Below are 24,325 nucleotides of genomic sequence, written 5' to 3'. Positions count from 1 at the left end.
AGTGGTTTCAAAATGACAGCACTGGCAGGGTGCTTTTAGTTCAAGTCTGAACTAGTAAAATTTATAATTATAGCAGAACTTCTGCAAGATGCTCAGTGAGACCTACTCACAAGAAGATTCCATTAAATCTGTTTGTGAGAAACTACTCAAAGCTGGCACAAAGAAGACATTATAACAAAAGCCTTACAAGGAGAAAAAGTACAAAATCATAAGGTCTTTACATAAGCTAAAAAGTTACACTCCATACTGAGTTGCAGATTTATTTTCCTAACAATAGGTTTTTATTTCCTGTAAGTATTTTGCTAAAATTATAATGAAACAGTGTCAGAAAAACTGCCCAACAGATTAGGAAAAGCCTGCTGACTGTTGTATTTGAGGTTAACTCTTCAGAATGTATTCCCAACATTTCAGACAGGCCAAGGGTAAACATTTTTAATAACAATAACAATAATAATATTGTCTATTATCTCTCCAAATACTTTTGACATCTTTTATGACTGAGAAGGTCAGTAAGTCTCTTTTGGAATGAGGGCAAGGAGCAGTACAATTAGTCACCTTACTACAGACTGAACAAGTACCAACTCCTTCCCATGAACCTTGCAATGGTAATATCTGAGAGATCAAAGCAACAAATTATGTCCTCGAAGATCTGTAAGTACAGTCTGAAAAGGAATGGAAGATTTAACTCCAGGTATTGTATTGACAAAGGCTCAAGAAAACAAAAGTGATAATCTGTCTTACACTTTCTTCAAATGGATCAGCTGAAGTGTATTAGTGTGAAACTCAAGACAGCAGCCCTGCAACCCACTTGCAAAGGATTCCCAAGACAAAGGCCACCAAGCATACAGCATTTTTTATTAATAAAGGTAGATTAGTTTGCCTTTTTATTACCTAAAGGAAAGTACATAATAAATAAATTTCAACGTATTTACCATAGATTGTATTTGTTCTTATGGATAAGAACGAAAGTAAGACAGGACTTGAAATTACATTTCTGTTTAAAATCCTGCACATCTTTGTCTCAAAACTTCAAGAATATATGAATAAAAAACATTAAAAGTTCATTATAAAAATTGATAATCAGTACTTTCTACATGCGCAGTAACAATATAAGCATTTAGTTATACCACTTGCATGAAAGCTTTTTTAATAAGCAAATTCAAGTGATTTATTATTACGTTTTTGTTCTGTCATAATACAATTCAAAGTTTAGAATTAAATGCTTCTAATTTTGATATACTATTAGATCACAGGAAAACTACAGCCTTTGAAGATATTTGTAACAGATTTTTTTAAATGTGATGTCAAGGGAAGGGTCTCCTGTGAAGGCACCAAGAAACCAACGTAGAGGAACTTTGATTACAAGAAGAAATGAGACTTAAAACCAAGAGTAGGATCAACAGCACTGATCAGCAGTACTCAAACTGGTACATAGTAAGAAATGTGCCTGAATCAAGACCAAAGAGCCTGTGCTCCAAGGCCAGAGCATGCAAGACTGATACAGCAGCAGATCTACAGTCTATACGAGATGTATCGTGAAAAGCATACACACCTCATTTATCCCAACCCAAGACAGACTGTAGCCATAAAGACAGTCAGAATGAAGAAGCGAAGACAGCAGGCAGCAATCTTGCCAAAGATTTATGGAGGATGAGGCAAGCAAGATTCTGTGGCAAAAGATGACAACACCTGTCTGACTCCTATAAAGTACAGAAGATGTGTCTAAGAACAGTTCAGCACCGACATATACAGAGGATTCAAAAAATTGTGTTTGTTGCAGTCCATGTCACGCTCCACAGAAGCTAGCCAGACCACTTGGATACAAATCTTGGTGTTTACAAGGAGGTGATGGGATGTGAGAGAGATCTAAGACAAAGGAGCATGTGTGACTAAGCACTAGGTATCGCCTTTCATGAGGTCTCACAGCAGCTAAATTACATTAGCTTCCTGTGCTGGCACCATTACTAGTGGAAGCAAATTTACTTGTGATTGTCAGTATAACATACAGAGAACAGTGACCAAAGTATCAACTCTAGCAGGCATGATGTATTCTTATCACTTCCAATTCAGTGTTTAAGTACCTTCCTAAATTCAGATAAAAAGCACAATATTTTTGTTTACCTGATGTGCATAAAATGCCGCCACAGACTTCATACCCATGCGATAGGCCTCGCCAGCCTTTTTCAAGCATTCCTGTCTCTTTTGTTGGTGACAAAAAGCTTCTGCTCTTAAATCATCATATTGTGGATACTCAAAGTCTTGAAACATTTCACATAAAGGATCATTCTCTTCCTTACTTTTTTTTGCCTGTAGGAATTCACATTGTTGAAGTTACGGATGCATTGTAGGGTGTTTTCATTAGCATAGTTTTGGCTATGTTTGTAACTATGGTTACAAAAATATAAATACCTTCTTCTCACGGTTCTTTGCAGCACTGTAGGAAGAAACGATTTCATTCTGCTGAACACTTTCTTGAGCTATAACTGTTTGTACAGGATCCGCCTCCAGAACACAGTTCAGAAACTGTTCAGTTTGTTCTAAGGAGTAGCTGTAAAGGATAAATAAAATCTTTGACTTTACAAATATATATATTAATAGCTGCTATATTTATCTAAATTCATTATAACAAACAAACTGATATTGTTACAGAACTAGATTACAATGAAAATAAACACTGGAATGGAATATTACAGCTTATTAAAGGTTTGCATACTCCTTGTAGGGCATCAACATACATGCAGTCTTGGTCAACTGAAACATAACTGAGGGGCACTTGAGCATTAAAAGGAAAATGACATAACTGAAATAAATTACATCCTACATTAATCAGAGAGATATTAATAAATGCTGCTCTTTGGGCTGAGTAAGATAGTTCATCTTAAATCTTCTCTGGTCAGGGTTAGATAATTCAAACTAATTTAAAACTAGCTCAGTTTTCTGAAACCCTAATGAGGGAAAATCCTTGTATTTTTAGTCAAACTTTGCTATCAAATGTAATTAAATAAGACATCAGTTGCAACAGCTTTCTAATAAGCCCTTTTTCTTCTTTATTCTTGCTCTTTAGTAAGCTAACAAGAGCAGACTGATCAAAAGTAAAGGCAGATTTTGGGAAAGGCAACACTATGAGGACAATTTCAAATGTGAAAAATGAGATGGTGAAATGTTTGAATTATAAAAATGGATGAAGGATATAAACAGGAAAGATTTTTATAACAACCTGGACAAGCTGCATGACTGACAAGTAGGTATGCAAACCCATATGTAGAGACAGACATTCAAACTGCCAAGGATGAAAAAAGATGTTTCTCTTGAAAATAAAGCAACTTCTCAGCAACATGGATTTAAGAAGGTAGACATACATCCCAGAAACATAAATGCAGACAGGAGAAAGAGAATGTCATCAGGAAGGCATAGAGAGATTACTCATTCCTTCAGAGTGGCTGTAGTAACCAGGAAAGTACCCGCAGGTAAAACCAGGTGATGGTCATGTTTTCCTCTTGGGCAGATGCCATTTCCTGCGATCCTACTATTACCACACCCACTAATTTCTCCCACTAGATTTAAACCTCAGCTCACAAAAAATATGTCTATTTCACCCTAAAAAGAAATGTGTCTAAACTGAGAGGTTTTATACCCTTTTTGCCTTTAAGACCAGCTAGCTTTTATTTAGATTAACAAAAAGCGCTACTTTGCAAAAAGCCATTCTTTAGCAGTATCTTAACTCTAAATATTTATGACTGTAACTGAGTACCATTTTTAAACAGAAGTAAAAAGATTTCTTACTTGTTGTCCCTGAAGACATCAATTAAGAAATTTTGATTAATAGTTGGAAACATCTCAAAAAGTTGCTTCTCCTTTAGTTTAGCAGCACAGTCTTTTCTAGCTGTAGAAGGAACACGATTCTACCCAGAGGACAAAAGAAATATATTAGAAGTTCTTCATTAGAAAAAAATACAGTGAAGGTGGAGCCAATCCAACTTTGCCATTATTTGCTACGATTTAAAAAGTATCTATTCAGTTGGTATGCACCCACAGCAAGGACAACAGGCCATATCAGCCTGTTACACTGATCAGCATAAAGTAAGGACAGGCGAGTTGTATCATACATACACCACTGCAGTACTCTGCAGTCTTTTGAAGTAATGCAGCTGGAGCTCCCTCATAAAATTATGAGTTTCCTCATAATTTGGACAAAGTAAAATGAGGTTTTTTAGGAGGGATTAAAATTTTAGAATGAGAATTTTTAGGAGGGATTGAAGTTTTAGAATTTATTCCCTGTCAGTCCACTCAGAAATTTGCACAAGTGCTAAGCTTGTGCAAAGTCCTCCTCTTTTCTCTATACTGAACGCCTGCAATTGAAACAACACTTTATTATTAAGAAGCATAAACAATTTTGGTTTGATGTATCTGGAGCTGTGTCTATAATAAATATTCTTACTTCTGAAGTCATCTGAGAAGATGACATATATATAGCCTAGAATTAATTGGACTGATCATTCCAATATTCAGAATTTTTTTTAAAAAAGGGAAAAAATGGTCAAAATAAAGCCAAGCTCCATTAATTCAAACTAAAAATAAAGCTGTGGACTTGACACTAGTTGTTATCAGTACAGCACAAACATGCAGCTCAAAGAAAGACTCCACAAGCCATTTTCCAAGTACAGGCTAACTCATACAACTTTCTACACCAGTTCAGAGCTCCTCTTCTTTAGGACTGCTGCTTATCAGAAACTATTACAAGTAAGAACACCTGTTCTGAACATCAGTGGGGCAGCAGAGGGCAGTATCAGGCACAAGGCAAACACACAAGGCACAGGAATTCTGTGTGGAAATCAAAGAACTAGCACAAATCTATGAAAGAGTTACTTTAGAAGTGGGTACAGCAACTTGTTTGAGATTAACCTTAAGTACTTATTTTAATGTCTCATTGGTTAGGAATTTTGTGAGTTCTCCTAACAAAAAAAAAAAATTACAACCAATTCAGTACACTTCTAAACAAGGCATGGAGCCAACTAAGAACTTTTTTTTGATATTCCTGTCACAATAAAAAGCATGGAAGACCATACTGATCTTTGGTTTTAGATGAGCAACCAAAAAACAATTCAACCAAACACAAATGCTAACCTAGATAGTGAATGCAGAATGATCTATTTGTGAAACAACCAAAATATTATATTGTAAATGAGACTGTATTTTTCAAACAGAACCATCTACCTCAAGAAAACTCCTGTACCAACAATACTAACTGGCATGTATTTGTCTCACAACTTCAAGCTGTAATCAGCAGTACAGGGATGAGTCACCATACTCCATTTCAATAACAGCAATGAATCTACATTAAAAAAATGGTGCTATCCATACCAGGTCCTCTCTCTCCTGCATCGCTATTTCTTCAGAAATTATTTGCCTGAGAGAAACTTTCTGAATCTGAGCATTCCAGTGATCCATAAATGGAAAAACGTCTGATGTTGCTGTGGTCTTTGTCTGTGTATCATTAGATGTGTCTGCAGCTGAGCTCGGTTTTTTCTTCTGTATATTGCTGTCTGCATTCTGAGATAACAGCACTTCTGAGTCATCTGCATCTATCTGCTGAAACACTGTAGGACATTCAAAAGCAATAAAAATAGGGTGACAAAACACATACTAGGTTATATATACATGCAATGCCAAAATAACTGACAAGTTTTTCATATATATATATGAAAATATATATATATATACAGTTTGAGTTTCACCAAAACAATATTATTAACGCTAAAACAGAAACCAACACATTGCTTTCACTTTCTTCACTTTCATTTTCCATAGACTGTCTGATCATCTTTATCTATTTTGTGAAACAAAAGAAATCCATCAGACTTCTTCACAAAATTTTCAAGTGTTAAGGTGTTATCTTACAGCTGTAAATCATCTTGCACATACATTAAGCGGGAAGTTGTTTGCTTTTATAAAAGAATTACTGACTCATATGTTTACCTGCCTTTCTTCTACAACTTAAGGACAGATGCTTAACAATCTAGTTTTCTGCTTCTACAAGTTAATGGCAACAGCACTGTTTGGTCACTAGTTTGCACTAGTCCACGTCTGCAGTGGGGTCTGCAGGACTTTCTTTATCTAGGTATTTATACCTTATTTACCTTGGTATTTATATAAAACCTAATATAGGCTTTATCTGGAACAAGTGATTCTGCTTATCATTAACTCCTCTCCCCTCCCCCACACCATAATAAGAGATTGGTAAATGGATCCAAAGGCAATAAAATTTAGCCTAATAAATAAAGTCATCATTTTTCAACGGATGGAGTATTTGCAACCTTAAGTTTCAAATAATTAAATGCTTTTATAATGAATATTAAGTTTGTTTACAATTAAAAGAAATATACAACACACCTTCTGCAGACAACTTACATGATTCATCTCTCCTCTGACGCTTCTAAATAAAAATAGTAAAATAATGAATGTTATAAGTTATGAATTTTGCAGGAAAACTCTGCAAGTGTTAGCTTCTAATTAAAACAGTTTAAAAATAAGGTCTTGCAATATTTCTCAAAGATTCAGTATTTTAAAAGAAATATATTTAGGAAAAATAATTATGAAGTGAAATTTATAAGCTAGAATTATCTTTCTAAAAACACATCAAACCAGAGAAACATGCCCACTGCTAAGACTTCACAGCCTTAATTATATAAACCAAACAAAAATTTTGTAAAAAGGCATTCCAAGTTTCACAGAGCTGTAAAGAACACAGGTTAGAGAACTCATCTCACTTATTGCACATGAAAATGTCTTGTACAGAGAATAATTCATAAAATAATTCTTTTTATAGGTAAAAAAAAAAGGATTTTTGGCAAGAGGAATTCATCAATCTTGTAGTGAAATTGTGCACTATGATCCTTCTTTTTTAAGAATCTTGTTTTCATGATGAGGCACTCATGATATCCCTTAAAACATCTTTCAGTAGCTCCAATGATTATGACATACTGATACACTCCGCACATTTTATAAACTACTATTACATTTTATCATTGTTCTTGCCAAGATAACACCTTTAGACCAAGACATATGCAGACAAATGGTCTGACAAAATACAGACATGCCACAACGTATCATAAGAAGGAATTCTACTGACCAGAATAGATTCTTTCCACTTTTCATGAATCACTTTTGCCAAATTCAGATCAATATACACCACACAATCCTCAACAGTTAGTGATCCTGGGGGACAAAGAGAATATATTCATTAAAAGCATTCTATAAAAACTTACGTAAGCAATTAAAGTACAGTATCCTAGACTTAGAAATTTTAACTTTGGAGAGTCTATATAAGCTGGTCATGACTGAAATAAACTCCTAAACAAAAAATGCATTCCACAGAAATTGTTTTCAGGTGTTCAAAAACTCTGAAAGGGTAGGAAAGAAACAAGTTAACATTAACTGAATATTGCTGAAATATTACTACCTGAACAATGATATTTTTTCACCTGTTTTCAGTTTTTCTAGCAGACCCTTCTTTTACAAAGCCACTGTTAATTGAACACAGCAGTTTCATTCATGAAACTGTGATTCCCCCTATTCCACTGCAATCCACATGGCAACTGCTTTTCTGTACAACATACCCACCACAGCCCAACAGCAGTCATGTCCTTCCTTTCCAACACACAGAGAGACAAACTCCAAGCATCCCCCCAAATTCTAAAGGAAACAGCAGAAATTAACATGGTATCATAACAAAAGCTCTTTTTCCTAAAAAGGGTATTTCTCACCCTTTCAAATATTAAAAAACCAAGAAGCATGTATTCATAAAATGAAAATTTTGGGCATACTTCAAACAATAAAACACTTTTCTGCTACAAAAAACAAACTTTTTTTTTAAGGACATAGGCACATAAGGCAAAGAGGCCAGTAATCAAACCCACCAATAAATCAGGTATCCAGAGTTTCACATAAAGCAATCTTCAAGATGAAAGATGGAAATGAGAAAAAAAAGGAAAAAGTGTGGGGAAAAAGAGAGAGAAAAGCATCAAGCTGTATATTCCTCCTATTTTCTTTTTATCTTTTTCTATCACTCTTTAACTTTTAAGACGCATGTTCAAGCTGCTTATGGCTTCCTTAACCATAATCTGCCTGCAGACAGGTCTGTTGTCATCTTTTAAGTACAGCCACATTTCATCTCCCTTAACCAACCTCTTCTGGTTCCCCAACTTAAGTGATGCCTGAAGGTTTTTTTTTCCCCTTTCTTCTTTCCTAATCAGCCACAATTTGCATATTCCTTATTCATTCATTCATCTGAATATCTCTTCAGAGTTTGAATATAAGCTCAAAGGCCTGTTGCTCAGAATGCAAATAAGCCAATATATTTTCTTTTTACTTGAAGTATGTGCATGTACAAAAAGACAAAAGCAGAAGGTAGCATTACTGCACTTGTATTTTATGCCATGCTTAGTTTGGTTTCATTTCTGCATTAACAACATCAACCACCAGAATCATGAGGAGTTACAGGAATCTATTCCCTAAATATCAAGCATGAAGGGGAAAAAAACGCAGGCAAAGAAAGAAAGGTTTCTTAGTAAAATAATTTCTTTTCCATAAAAACCTGCATATAATTACATCATACCTGCATCAATGCCAACAGGTCCAAATATTTCTTTCAGCTGGAGTGCCAGTTCAGGTGGCAATGTTAGTTCTAGGCAATCTATACTGAAGGCTGCATGTGATGCTGGTATAGGGCTTTGTCTCTTGGCTTTAGTTGCAGCCCAGCTTGGAGTGTCAATTTCTTCTTTACCACATATCTCCTTGGAATTGTCCTGAGTTTCTTTATCTATTTCCAGTTCTTTATTGCTCCTAGGACCAACCAGAAGTGCACGATCCATTTCCAGTAACAAACCAGTCCCTTCAGAATTTTTGGCATTGCTTTCTGAAGGGCTACTGTAACTTTCGTTGTTTAATTCAGATTTCAAATTGGTAGAAGTTGTGTTAGGATCATGAGGCAAACCTGCATCAAGTTGTAAAAGTGATGGCTTATTTACAATTTCTTCAGGAGGACTCTCACTCTCTCCCTTCTGCTTTCCTGAAATGGACAGCTCAATGACACCTGCTGCTGAGCTACCTGTGTTAGTTCTAGGGTCTGAATCCACAGAATTATTCAGTTCCAATGAGGTAGCAGTAAATGAGTCAAAAACATCAGCACTTGTCACAGCTGTCTTGGCAGCCCTACTTTCTGTAATGTTGAGTGATGAATCCTTGCCTTCTGAAGTCTCAAAGGTATCACCAGCCCCAAGTACTTGTGGGGTTTGTTTGCAGTCTTTTGGATTCTCATCATAGTTTTTACTTGCCTTGAAATCAAGGTCTGCAACCACTGGCTCAGCTTCGCTTACCTGAAAGCTTTCAGTATCAACCACTTTACATAACTTTTCATCAGAGTCTAACAGTAGACCTGTGGCCCAGTCGATGTCTTTGTTACATCTTTCATACAGATCTTTCAGAGCTTCAAATGAAACAGACTCAAAGAGCTTACAGAGTGTATCTAGTTTTTCAGACTCATCAATATTGATAAGCTCACTGTCCTCCACAAAAGTACTTTTATCATATGTAACTCGATAGGGTATATTTTCCTGAGAATCTGAGACCTTATCTATGTCTTTGGGTTTGAAGCCATCTAACCTGCCATGCAATACTTTTGTTTTTTCAGGGAAAAGCATTTTCTTTTCTAATCTCCACAGGAGAGCAAAGTCCTGTGATTCAGTCTGTGAATGGCTACTTTTTTGCCTACATAAATTTGCTTCCTGTTTCTCTTCTACCAGGTTAAGTTTAGACAAGTGGTCCTCTTCTCTGGGATGTGGCAAGCTGCTGTTTGTAAAAGTGAGAGCTAATTTGTGATGCTTCTTTGTTCTCTTACTTTGCTGGGATTTTTCCTCACTTACTATTTCACTAGCTACTATTTCCTCTTGGTACACAGGCAAATTACTTATATCTGGTTGCTCTTCAGTGTTCATAGGTGACCCATGAATCACATGTACAGTTTCAAGAGCATTCGTGTTAGTGTCATCTTCAGTATTTCTGTCTTCATCACACTGATTTGTCTTTCTCATTCTCCTTGACTTTTGCTCTCTCTGTTCTAATGAGGCTGAGACAGGCCAATATCCTAACATTTGCAATTCTGGTGCAGCTTTATCTGAACTAACAGAGTAACAGCTACAGGGTAGATTTTCGTCCTCATGTCCTTTCTCAACAGTACATGTCTCAGGCAGGCCCACTTGCTCTTTGCCTATCTCAGAATGCTGCTGTCCGGGAGTTTCACCTTCCTTATCATTCTTCAGAGGAGATTTTTCTAGTCTTCTAGGTCTTTTGACTCTCTGTCCCATTGTTTGTTCCACAGGCCAATCACCCAGAAAGTTTAGTAGTTCTGGCTTTCCTGATGTGCCAAAAGCCAAACTGCTTGGTTCCACCGTGTTACTCGTTTGGGTTGATTTTGGTTCCATACATATTTTGCCCAATTGTTCAACTGCAGTTTGAACTTTGAGACTTTCATTATCACTGTGTACCTCAGCTCCACCTGTGTGTAAGTTCACAATCTCTTCAGCTGGAATCACCTCAACCTCATCCATTTCTGCTTCAGTGTTTTCTTCTGTTTTTAATCCCTTTTCTTCTTTTGTCTCTAAGGGCAGCTCTCTTTTGATACAATCTGATAAATTAACTTCCAAGTCATCTTGAACAGTGCTGTTCTCAGAATTGTGTTCCACCGAGATATTTTCCATTTCTTTTTCTTCTTTCTGAAAATGCTCATGGTCACAACTACTTTCTAATGTTAGAGAAATACTGGAAGAAGTTTTATCAACTTTAGCTAATTCAATAGGCTCCACCTCAGAAGCAAAACATTCTTCTTCCTTTACATCAGAATGTGCCTCTCTCTTTCTGAAAGACAAATCGGAATGAAATATAAACCCATTTCAAACCTTCTTAAAGCATTTGCCCACATTTTTAACTCCAGTTACAGTTTAACCTAGTTAGACTTCTAGTGAGAGGGAAACAAATTTGTAACTAGATGTAACTCCAACATTCCTCAACAAAAAAGGAGCTAAGCAAAGATTAACTTTCTTTAGGAAGTATTCCCTTCTCACTAGAGCACAGGGCTAAGACACTTTCCCAGGAGCCAATGTCCCCCCATCCCATTTCTAGCATTCAGCTTTGTATCAAAGCACTTTGCTGCCAGACACTTCCTCATTCAGATCAGCAAGTCTGGTAAACATACTTTTATCTAATGACCACTGCTCTCTCCTGTTGGCTTGATGCTAAAGACAGCCTAGAAATTAACTAGGAGAGAATGTGCCTTTTCTTGTCAAATAATTTTTCACAATCAACTACATTCCATTAATTATCATTTCAAATACTTCACACATGCAAAGCCCAAGTGAAATAATAACTGAAATAAAATCTGATTTCCTATGTGTCCTAGTTTTGGCCAGAACATGGAGGTTATTCTGTACCACCTTACATCTTTGCTGGAGCAGGAATGGGAAGGGGGAGCAAACGAACAGCATGTGGTTTGGGAGTCTCAGGGGGGGCACTGAACTGGGCAATGCCATTCCTGAGCAGGACGCCATGCACTGCAATACACATGTGGCATGATCCAGACTGGCATCTAAGAACAGTCCTGGATACAACCAACAGAAACCCAGGCAAGTTTAAATCAAGTGTACTGAAGAGCAAGTAAAACCTGTTACTACTGCACAAAGAATCCACCTTCTACCATCAAGATATAATATAATATCAACATACAAACTTGGAAATAGTAATTTGCTCTTATTTGAGACTACTAAAAAACAATTGGTAGATTTCAAGTGCTTTGTATCTATAGCATACATCCAACAACACATTCCTAAGATAAAAGAAAGCCAGTCAAGATTGGCTTCTTGAAAAGTAACACTGCCATAATGGGAGGTTTTCAAAAGCATTGGAAGTTGACTAGATCCCTTGACTGCTCATTTCTGAAAATCCTGAAATTTTTAAAAATTAAGAAAACTATGTAGGGATTTTTTTTTGTATTAACTGTCTTTTTTAATGCATTCACCAATAGTTCAACACTATTACCCAGGTTTTGTTGCTAAGAAGCTAAAAGGCTACATTTTTAGCCTTTTATTTGATGCTACAAAGCTAGTGAAAGAATCTAACCTCTGGCTTTCCTCCTGACAAGGATCTTCACTCCAGCCAGCAGCTTCTGATTTGTCTGGAACAGAAGAATCCAATATTGATCTAACAGTAAGGCAGCGTTCATACCGTTCCAACATTCTTTTGATCTTTTCTTTAGATACACCATGTATGTTTCTCCTATGAATTGAAAACAAACAAACAAAAATAAAGCCATTTCAGATTTGTGTATAACAATGACAAAAGAAAATTATTAAACAAATATACAGAAAGATTAACCAAAGAATTCAGGGAGATAGGTGAAAAGCTGTGAAACAGCAATTCTTTCTGTATCTATGCACTAAGGCATTGCAAACAGGACATGTCAGACAAATTGCTGCTCCACTTCTCTACCCCATCTGGTCTCCCTGTACTGTAGTTGGATGTTTTGCATAATACTAAAATCTAAAATTGTATTAATAATGCATCTTCCTCAAATAATTTCAGAAAACACACTATACCAGATCCTGACAGCAATGCAGGATATCAAACTCAATACAGAAGACTTCTGAATTCAGTCTTCTTTCCTTGGTTTTGCTAAACTAAGAACTCATTAAGCCTTGAAGAAAACCTATTAGCCTATTATTCCAGACACCCTTTGGCCAGAAATTTTCACTAACTCTGTTAAGCATCAATTAGCACTGTGTTCTCCTGCAGTTCTACCTAGAACAACTGAATCTTGTCAAGGATAGTAAAAGATAAATTGAAAATACAGAAGAAAATGTTTAACTTTTATTTTAAGAAGGAAAATAATCTACCTTACCTCACATAAAAAGCAGCCAATCTTAAGCTAAATATGCAAATTCGGATGACAACAGGTACTATAAAACCACAAAATAACTTCTGTTGGAAGGGACCTCTGGCAGTCCCATACTTCAGTCTCCTACTCAGAGGAAGTACAGCTAGATCAGGATGCCCAGAGCTTTTTGTCCAACTTTAAAATATCTGAACTGGCTGAAAGTCTATAAACTCTCCAGGCAAACTCTTCCAGTACTCAACCACCTTTAAAGTAAATGTTGGGCTTCTTTCTTTTATGTAATCTAGAGTTCCAACTTGATGAGGTTCAGTTTGTCCTATCCCTGCACAACTCTTTTTAAGTCTTCTCTACAACCTTCCAAAAGGTAGCTGAAAACAACAAAATTATTCTTCAATGATCTCTGCTTAAGGCTGAATAAATTGCTCCTGCTCAGTTCTGTATCACCTCTGAATTTGCTAGGAGTGCACTCTGTCCTTGCACCCAACTCATAAAAAGGACATTAAAGAGCTGCAGTTCCTCTCCAGAGGGACATAAGCCTTCACTTTGGACAGTGATCATAACATTTGAACCTGGCATCTAGCCAATTTTCTCATTATGTTTTATTATTCACTTCTATAGGGTTTATGTCTTGCTGATTTCAGCCCTAAATAATAGAAGGTTCTGCTAAAGAAGTAAGCAACAATGATGATGCACAGAGGTTTGTCCCTCTTAGGCCATGAGGTTCTGACTAAATTCCATGACAGCAGAAATACATCAACTAAAGCAACAGACCAGGATGCAAAAATAGCCCCAACTTGACATAATTTTTGCAACCTCAGTAACCCAAAGGAACAGTCACTATACCTTACATGCAAAGAACTCCAATAATGAAAACATCACAGTGTCTATTGCTAACTGTACCTTTTGCACATAACTGAAGTGAAAAAAGATTTTTAATACATACATACAAAAGTCCACAAAACATCATTAAAAAGATACTTATTTTCACAAAGAAATTTACAGACACCCTGCTACTTCACTAACCACTGTACTAAACTATACCTTTTTTAAAATCATAGCTTATACTGTCTAGTATGTTTTCCTTATATAGTACTGTCTACTATATTTTCCTTTACATTCTTACCTTTCAAGTTCTTTTGGTTTAAACTTCCACCAAGTGTCTGGTTCTCGGAACACTACTTCATATCTGAATTGCTGAGCCTGAATAAAAGAGATATAATATAAAACAGAACATGCCACATCACCCATTTCTTACTTCTATGAAAAAGAACACTATATGCTTAGTTTGCTTCTTCAAAGCTGAGTTTTGTATTTTTGATACCTATTAAACATTTGGAACAACACTTTTGTTCAGTATATAAACTGAGATTTTTTTAAAAAAGTATATGCATCTCTTAAAAAATAAAATTAAATGTGTGCCATGATCTGTCTTCTCTGGGACAATACTGCAAAACATCTCTTTCCAGACAAGAGCATGCACATATCTACTCAGCCTAAGACAGAGGAAAGGGCACAACTTACATTCAGAGCTGACAAGATGTGAACCAGCTCCAAAACAAACAATTCAGTTACATTAGCACAGCTATTGTGGGTAGCCTTCCTGCCACATGGGAAACTTGACCACGCTGCAAGTAAATGGCTCCTGTATAGTCCAGTCCCATCGTAATGGGAAAAGGAGCCTAAAGTCTAATCAGGAGAAACACTGCAAGTACTGTACTGTTTCTCCCCACTCCTGTTTCCAGAAAAAATTCTTATCACTGTACCAAACACTGCACTTCTGCAAGAACTCTTTGTTGCCTCTTGATTTCAGTATACAGCAAAATGAAAGACATAGCTTACAAAAGAACTGCTAATCTGACAGTTGCTAATAAATGCAAGTATAATAAAATAAACACTTCATTAACAAAATTATGAGTGTTAAAGTCTCACTGTTCATTAATCCATTAGCAAATGCAGCATATGTAAGGTATCTGCTCTAAAGCTATTAATTATATGTACTACACTCTGCTGTATTTCTGTAACAAGCAATGAGAAATCCCAGATCAATATTATAACACTTTTTTGCAATGTATTATTTCAGTTAATCAGAACCAATTTCACAAAATCATGCTGTTCTAAATACCAACCAATATGGTCAATGATCAATAGCAAAATACATTCTAGACTCTGAAAGTGTTGATGTCCATTTAAAAACTATGACGTAAAAAGGTGGGGTCACTTCAACAAAAAGTATTAAGTAAAATCTGCATATCTTCAAGGAAGCTAGCAATATTTGGTAACTCTAGCTTCCAATTGGTATTTGCATCTACATCATATTTAGAATGGAACTGAGTTTTCAAGTTTTACAGAGCAACACATATCACTCATTCATTAGCAATGACTGCATTTTAAAGCAGCTTCTAATTTTACAGATCATATAAAAGTGGAACTAACACAGTTTCTTCAGCAACATTTGCTTTTGGCCCCAAAAGCAAAGCACTTGGCTTTGGCTTTTGGTAACTAGGCCGGATTAATGCTCATATACCACATGACAGTGAGTCATGCAACGCAACATGACACTGGGCAATATGATTCCATGCAACTCTGGCTTTTTTACTCCAGACTTCCTTGTGGAATAGCAGCTAGACTGTGAAAGACACTCCCATTTTGAAACATGTTGTTGCCATGCTAGACAATAATCTCTTTTCACATTGGTCAAATTGTAATACTAACCAAAATAACATAAGGCTTCATCTCCCATGCTTGTATGTTTGTATTGTCAATTATTATAGGAGAGATTCGCATTTCAAATGCTTCTTTGGCTGAAAAATACACATGTACAAAACAATGTAATACAGTTAATTTCATTACAATAGGGTGAACATATTAATACTCATTCTCTAAATTTGTTCTATTTTTATGTAGATAATCCATAATGATTAACCACTGTGTAAAGAACTCTTGCCATAGTTTCTGTTTCAAGGCCCTTTATACAAAAATCCCCCCTCACATGTAAAGCTACGGAGATATGGCACTAGCTTTTGAATTAACATATGTATGATAATCAAGGAATGAAAATGCAGGTGTAAAATGCATCAAGATGACTAATCAATCAGTAAATTAAACTAAAAAAACTACATGATCACCTTAAAGTGGACTTCTTTGTTGCATACAAAATTCTTGGCTTTATAACAGTCTTAAGATTAGTCCACTCTGTAAACTGTATAAAATACGAAAAACCAAAATCATTATTGTAATTTAAATGCACATTAACAAAACGTATAGAACCACTAAATTTGAGACACAGCACCATGTTTCTGTAGCCATGTTGCAATGTGTCTGAACAATCACAGTTCTTGCTGAATCCCACATTTATTATTTCATTTCTCCACTAGTAGAAATCTGACAGCAGAAAAGGGATCATGGTCCAAATTTAGCAAGTAAAAGCTTAAAAATACTTGTTTTATGGCGAGTTCAGCACAGGTCACTGTCAAAAAACCCATGCAATTATGAAATTGGGAAAAAAAAATTATTCTTGCTCTTATAATTTTGTTTAAATTTGACAATAATTTTGTGTACATGAGAAAAAAAAAAGATAACTAAGAGCAGGAAGATACCTGTGTATTATTTGTATCCTCATTACTTACTGCATATGCATACTATGGATCATCTGAGAAGAAATATTTCTGGGAGATGGTGTAGGTAGCCACAATAGAAATGGGACACTACCCAAAATACATACCATGATAAAATCTGAGGACAAAACATACTCGACAAAGACAGTGGCATTTCTAATTGCAAAACACACAATGAACAGATGACTTCTGAGTTTGTGCTCATATTTTTTCCACACATATTAAAAATTACTTCTATGATGGGATAAATGCTTGTCACGTAACAAGCCAAGCAGATTTTTAAACAGCATACAAGCACTGAACTGTGAGCAATCTAATCCCTTATTTATAGCTCACCTCGTTTCCTGTTCCAGTCATGTGCTTCCCCTAAGCAATCAGGATCATAATGGTATTGTCCATGTTTGTAAAAGTAATCATCAGTACTAAGAATGATTCCACCTGGATTATCCTCAAGCAAATTCCTGTGAAAGATCAAGAAATAAACAGCTTTTTCCCCTTCTCCCAAGCTGCAATGTCTATTAACTACCATACATACTTTTTTTTTAGTCTCTTGCACAAAACTAATATTATTTGGAATGGAAGCATTAATGCAGGTAAGAGGAGAGGCAAAAAATCAACCTCCAAAAAAATATGGTCTATAATAATTTCCCTCCTTCGTTTTTTTCCAAAGGCTAGAGATTATCTAGGGGAGAGAGCTGACATAGTTTCCCTACAAGTCTCTCATTTCAAAACATCAGAGCTGACAAGATGTGACATATTTTCACACTGACAAATATCCTGTCTTAATTGCATCCCATGTTTCAGGTGTCAGTCAAAAGGAGTCTTAGTTCAATCTAGGCTTTCAGAGAGTAAGAAAAGGAATCAAGAATTCCCCCAAGAAGCTTCACATATACTACTTATACAATAAAGTCACACAGTTAAAGGGGACTTTCTGCCTGTAAAGAGCTGGCATATTTCCATCAGTGTTATTCAAAGAAAACACTCTAAACTGGGACTGAAAGAATACAGCAGATCTAACACTACAGAAATTATGCTCTGCTGACAAACTCCTTTGTTCAGTGATAGAAGCTAAAGCTCATCATTCCTATTTCAATTTCCACTAGGAAAGGACTTGCAAGCAACTCTGCTCTCAGCAGTTATTATTATCCATTATACTGTGTGTACTGTGCAGCTTGCAATTAGGGTTTATGCATTACTATTTACAAGTGTCAGAAAACTGTCTCTGCCTATGCCAAATCCTGTACACAATTAAGCAATTTTTTTTAGAAGCTCACAATATAAATGTTCTACCTTGCCAAATATGATTTTCCTGATCCTGGAACACCTCTGAGAAGAACAAGTACTTGACCTATTAGTTGCATCTTTTTTCTCATCATGTGACAAACACGTGGTTTCTGTGCTTGCGGGAGGCTCAATTTTGAGTTTCTATCTTGATTTCCCCATACCTTCAGAGAACAGCTGCCATCCCAGGCATTTGAAACCACTGGGGAGGAAAGAAAAAGTCCTTTTTCCAAAGTTCTACAGTCAGAAACAGGTCTCCACTGCCCTGGACTGACAGCCACAGGAATTACAAAGCTGGGACTTCCACTGGATGGATAAAATACAGGAGCCATGAGATTCCACTGTTGTTGAGATCGACCTGATGGTGTAGGAAAATTTAAGTTATAAACCTGCTGAGTTTGCTGAGTATCTACAGGTTTTTGTGTTTTGAAACTGGATGTTTCAGGAGAAATATATGCCTCTGGAAAAGAAGCACTCTGGCAGCTGCTAAAGTCAGTCACTGCATCTTCGTGTTGTTCCAGGCACCTTGAATTAGGATCTCCAGTATCAGCTACTCCAAGTTCCATAGGTCTTTGGGAGGACCCACAAGAAGCAGCAGTTACACTACTTTGATCCAAAACAGTATCTTGTGTCTGATCAGAATTTTCACACAATATTTCTCCACTTGATAGTTTATATACTTCTGAAGCCACATCATGCTGACCACGTATTTCCAACAAATCAGGATCTTCCAGTATCTCTGCAAAACTGTCTGGTGCAGATGGTGAGCTTGTCTGGATGCTAAGCTGACTCACTGGTGGCTGGGAACAGCAGAAGTTTTCTAAAACCTCCGTATTTGTTTCTGCTTGCTGTGGAAAAAGTAGGACATTGCAAACCGAATCAGGTTTTTCCCACTCAGGAAATTCAGTAAAACCATCCTGCTCCATAGGGTGCTCATGTACTATTTGGTCATTTCCAGAATTAGGCAATTTCTCAGTCAAGCTGTAACTCTGAAAGGCATTTTCTAGCAGGGAATCCAGTTCTCCAGTCAGCACACCAGGTGACAGGATCTTTTCTATTGCTGCTCCAGAGTAACTATGTGCTGCAGTACCTTCCCCCATTCTTTCATTTGCAATAGATGTTTGCTGATTAACAAGAGGTAATGATGAGGCTGCTAAATCAAAACCTAAGGTTCTTGAAGGTGCTGCTCCTTTGGCATGGGTGGACATCTCTAGAAGATGATCCATAACATTTTCTACTGTTGGGTAAGAGAAACAGAATAAAACAAGGTCAACTAAACAAACCCAAGCTGATACTAAAGAAAGAACTAAAAGACAGTTCAGCAATTCATCTTTAAATACAGCTTCTGAAACTCCCTTGATCCATTTCTCTTTAGAAATAAAGGCAGAACTCAATACAGACATATTGAAAAATAACAACCTAATAAACTTAAAATTTACTATGGAAATGCTGTCTAAAATTACAAATTTTAACTGGAAAAAATATCAGAGCTGGATGTTTAAATGGATACTTATTTCTAATCTAATATAGGTGAAATAGTGTAAAATAAATTAAAAACTCTACAAAGGATGAAAGAGATAGAAGCATGCAAAGTATGTTCATTATGGCCCACTTTAAAATGTCCTATCTAACATAGCCTGAAAAATCCAGTATTTGCATTAATTCTTTGTAAAGCCACTAAACTGAGTAGAGGGTGCCAGTGATCAACATGAACAAAATGAAAAGCAGGCACAAACATCATCTGAGCCCTAAAGCTAAGCTTCTGTTTTCCTGAAGGACAGTGTAGCAAAAACTTTAAGCTCATTTAAATATGCCTGAGCTCATTAAACAAAATCTTTGTCATCCTTCCAGCTTCTCTACTGCATGAAAACAACTTATTAGCACTCAAATATGCTAACCTTTCCATTTTTAAACGTACTGTTTACAGTACAAGGTTATGAACTCTACATGTTTACTGCGTTCTCCAATAACCTTACATAAAACTGTTATTATGATAAAGGTTGAATCTTTATTAAGAGTTCAGAGCATGAATCAATAATTCTATCAAATTCCATTTTAAAATGAACAACAATTATAACAGCACTCTCACATTTGTTCTTAAGTTGTAAACTCTGTAAAATTTAGGTAATAAAAACAGTCCTTTTAATAGTTACCTAGCTTTCATATATATAAAAAAATGCCAAAATCTGCTTACTTAGCACATATTCTTACAATAATCTCAGTTAATCACATCTGATCATATGAATACAAATTGATTTAAATGCTCCATATATGGCTTGTTCTCCTGTACTTCATGCAGTACTTTTCTCATAAGCAAATAACCTTGCATATAGAGGAATTTTAAAACCACAGAAGAATGGAATGGACTGGGCATAAATATGAAAATAGTCTGCCAGCAGAGTTGGGTATGTAGGTCAGCAGAGTGTAGGGTAAGAAATTAGCTCCTTGTTTTAGTTCCAGCAAAGGTGCAGAGAACTAAACATGGGAAACAGAATTTATACTGCAGAAACTAATTCTCAGTGGACACAACAAGATGACAATGCAAAATAAATGTAAGACAAAAGCTCAGTTCAAGTATTCAAGGAAAAACAAATGCTGCCAGGACCACATATGGCATATCATCAAAAAATTATGATCTAGAACATAAAATACTCCTCCTGCAAAAACAGCTTAAGCATCTTGCAGATATGGCACAGAAACTAATTGGAAAAATCAGGTTCTCCTCACAACTCCACCACTGCCTGCTCTGTGTCACAGAATAATCCACTCTAAACAGTACCTCCATTTATGGAGCACAGTGTTACATTTACCAGGCTCACAGAAACATTGTTAAGCTTGTAGAATCTTACATGGTTGTAAAATTTCAAAATATTATTACTCCCCTATTTATTAAACTCACAAATATGATTACAACACCCACACCAACTTTCCTGGAGTTGCATCAGTTAAGAGCTATCTTCATGTGAAACAAAACTGTAATGTCAGCTGTATATTATTTACCTTTAAAATCACATTCAGACAGAACCATATAAACCACACTAGGATCTAGGTCAGAAAACATCTCTGACATGCTGTTGAAGAGCTCTTCCTTATTGACAGAATGCATTGCTTGTGCCACTAAGTGGCTTGGGTCCCCCTGGCAAACAGCAACAGCAGTTCTGTCAGAATTGCCATTCCTCTGAGAAGGACTCCCACCAGTTTTCCTCTTTCGTGGCATTTTGTTTTCTAATACCCAGCGTGCTTTTTGTTCTGGTTTGTTCACATGGGGCTGACAGCACCAAGCCCAAAAATCACAAAAAAGCCTCTCCTAACTGGGATGCACCAAACAGAAATTGCAGACCTGGAATTAAAAAAAAAAAAAAACAACAACAACAACAAAAACCAGAAACATTTTAATAAACTATATAATCACATTTCCACGTCTTCTATTTAAGTAGCTAACAGATTAAAAATATACATTTGCATACAGGAAAGCATTTTCTAGATGTCTGCCTTTTTTCTTTTCAAATGGCTGACAGCTAGAGCAGCCTTATTTTCCAGTTAACTAGACACAGAATCTGTGTCTGGAAGAGAGAACAAATAGAATGTAGCTCAAAATAGAAATGCAGAAAAGTAAAGTTTGCAATGCCAGGTGGCCAGTTCACAAATATTCATCTGCTACTGAGGGTCAGTTAACATTATGGAACATTTACATTCAATTAACATTCAAAAACTACTCTTATGAAAGGACTGGAAGATGTAACATGTTACCAAATCTTTCAGAAGTTTTTCACTGCTTCCCCCCACCCATGATATTTTAAGAATAAATAGGAGTTCTTCAGTGTTCAAACAATGGCAGAGAGGTTGTGGAGTCTGCAACCCCATATATCCTCAAAACCTGACCAAATAGCCTTGCTTGAACCAGGCTGTTTCAGGCACTCCTGCTTGATTTGTTTGCTGGGTTGAACCAAGTGACATCCAGAAATGCCTCAGCCTGTGTGGAGTTTGTTTTAATTGTTAAAAACTCTTTACAACTCTATACACCATAAAGCAAGAAGAGGCTTCTGTCCACACCCCCCCACTTCTGTTGTGCAGCCTTTGAACACATCTAGTTACAACAATACAGCACCTATAATAACTGCAATTACTGCATTAATCTTGTATAGAAAAGGAAAGCACTTATTAATTGAAATACAAGCATGGAGTACAGCATGGTCTCCCTTTTTTCTTTATATAGTATCAAAGCTCTGTTGAATTCTTGTGATGATCATAATAAATTAATTTATGTCTTTTACAAATTATTTTTCAGAAGCAAACCTTAGTAAGGCTTAGAAATACGAAATTACAGCAAAGAGTCTCTATTTACCAATAACAATTACTGAGTAGGCCATAAAATACTTGTTATGTAAAACAGGTTATTTTTCCAGTGATGATCAATTCAACATTTGCAGATAAATAAATGTCAGCACTTCCATTTTCACTTAGTTCTTCCCTCCCTGGATCACTGGCACACAAATGACAATGCCAGATTAGTGCCAGATTAGTGTCAGATTCAAATAGCACTTCTCCATTATCCTCTATCAATCTCTTCCAACAACCAAGAGATTGCCATGGTTTAGTTGAGGTGTCAGGGAACAGGTTAGACTTGATCTTGAAGGTCTCTTCCAACCTTGTCATTCTGTGATTGTGTGATTCTGTGAATATTTAGCAGAATGCTGACTGTTACGTTCTCAAGTCATAGAAATTTATGAAAGCAAAACAGACAACTCTAGGATCCCAGGAGTTTCTATCACGTGTATATGGACTTTAGACAGACAAACCAGACGGATGTCTGAAACAATAACAAGGTCAAGGTAACCTGAAATGCATGACAAGGAAAACAATACTCAGGAAAAGGAAGAAGCAGACTTCCAAAAATAAAGGAGAAACCAGACTGAGCTGGGACAATTGCAGCTGGTTTTTTCATCACACTTTTCTTTGATTCACCTCTCTGATTAGCCATCCTTATACCATTCTTCACTGTCATGAAGAAGTATTCAACAACCACAAAAAAAGTTACAGCAGGTCTTGTTTTTCAAACTTCTGTATCTAATTGATTCATCTTCTAGCCAGTAGAAAAGGTCATCCTAACTTAAACAATGTCACCAGTGCTAAAAAAATACGATTGTTCCTCAGTAAAAGAGGTTCAATGACAAAGGAAAGATCCTGCAATGGAGAAAGTTATTCATGCACCTTGAAATTACTGTGCAGCAATAGACTTTAGCAGAACACTTCAACTGTTGTGAGTGCTTGAATCCAGCTCTCTTATAATGATAAATCCTGCAAGGGCATGCTGCTGAAAAACATGCTCTGAATGCAGTCCTATTACATATAACATTTCAAGTATAGGGAAAGAAGTAAATAGGTAGTATTCAAGAGCAGGCAGAGCACATAGAATAGAGGAAGAAAAATACTAAACTACTTTCTAATTGAGTTATAATTGATACCAAAAGTATTCACAAAACTCTTTGAATCAAAGAGATTGCATTAGGAAACCACCAGCAGTAAATGAAGTTTTTCAAGGTCATTACAAGGCCTTATTTTTTAATCAAACAGATCAGAGAGGTATTCTAACCACTACTGAATGTTTACCAAAAGCATTAAGCAGCATGAGACACTTCTGGTTTAACTGTGACCAAGTTCAAATGGCAAATAATTAATCAGTATTACTTCTCTTAATTTTTTAAGTACAGAGGAAGTCTCTAGCCTTGACATAACACAAGACTCAAACAATATGCACAAAACTGCCCAATTTGTATATATTTTTTAACTTCTCTGAATACTTTAAGGTAGTTAACTCCATATATAAAAAAGAGGTTGGTTTGGTTTTGCTTGGTGGTGGTGACAGCTTTTTGGTTTGGTTTACTTTTGGGGTTTTTGAACAATTTATTGATTTCAAACTATATAAAATATTTATCATGTAACGGCTATGTGAACCTTCTGGCATTAAAAAAAAACAAACACATGCACATATATACTTACAAACTGGGACTGAAAAAAAAATTCCTATTTGTAATACATATAAAATAGCAATGGCACAGAACTTACATCTTTAGCTTCACTGAGTTGCCCCACAGTGGGTCCTTTCTCATCTTTCCAAAACCACCACTGATGGTACATTTAATAAAGATCTGCTGTTAAAAACTATAATGCACTCTTCTGTCAGGAAACCATATTTTCTAATATACAAATCAGATGTCAGCAGAAGTGGCTGCTTCCTCCTGGCAAAGGAATAATCAGAATACAAATTAAAATTTGTATTTTTCTCACTTTAAGCAGTTTTAACAATGAGCAATACACTTAAAAGGTTTGAGTAGATTAAGCACATCTAACATCTTAAATAAGTACCAAACATTTCAAGCTGAGCTCAAATATAAGTATTCCTAAGGATAAGAACATCTACCCGATTTCAGTTTTTAGATTACTTCATATCAAAAAAAGCTGACTTACATCAGGTAATGAAATAACATAG

At 36.1% G+C, this 24,325-nt stretch overlaps 1 protein-coding gene across 4 annotated transcripts in view; it reads right to left on the bottom strand.

The window, feature by feature from the left end:
- N4BP2 (NEDD4 binding protein 2) overlaps positions 1-24,325 on the bottom strand; it is a 33,353-nt gene that overhangs the window by 4,639 nt on the left and 4,389 nt on the right. For 3 of the 4 annotated variants that reach the window (XM_021533195.3, XM_031504559.3, XM_021533198.3), the window contains 14 exons: positions 23,902-24,074; positions 20,836-21,175; positions 17,845-19,072; positions 16,891-17,015; positions 15,653-15,741; positions 14,064-14,140; positions 12,169-12,324; positions 8,615-10,911; positions 7,130-7,215; positions 6,391-6,433; positions 5,362-5,597; positions 3,784-3,902; positions 2,410-2,548; positions 2,122-2,307 (listed from right to left, as the gene is read on the bottom strand). In XM_021533195.3, the coding sequence (XP_021388870.3) occupies positions 2,122-2,307; positions 2,410-2,548; positions 3,784-3,902; positions 5,362-5,597; positions 6,391-6,433; positions 7,130-7,215; positions 8,615-10,911; positions 12,169-12,324; positions 14,064-14,140; positions 15,653-15,741; positions 16,891-17,015; positions 17,845-19,072; positions 20,836-21,052 (4,998 nt within the window). In that variant the 5' untranslated portion in view covers positions 21,053-21,175; positions 23,902-24,074. The remainder of the gene's footprint in view (positions 1-2,121; positions 2,308-2,409; positions 2,549-3,783; positions 3,903-5,361; positions 5,598-6,390; positions 6,434-7,129; positions 7,216-8,614; positions 10,912-12,168; positions 12,325-14,063; positions 14,141-15,652; positions 15,742-16,890; positions 17,016-17,844; positions 19,073-20,835; positions 21,176-23,901; positions 24,075-24,325) is intronic. The other variant, XM_021533199.3, reaches the window with a different exon arrangement.

This window comes from Lonchura striata, chromosome 4 (assembly GCF_050655825.1).
Source record: "Lonchura striata isolate lonStrDom1 chromosome 4, ASM5065582v1, whole genome shotgun sequence".
Lineage (NCBI taxonomy): Eukaryota > Metazoa > Chordata > Aves > Passeriformes > Estrildidae > Lonchura > Lonchura striata.
Note: the sequence above shows the minus strand (reverse complement) of the source record. Positions and strands in the feature narration are given on the sequence as shown.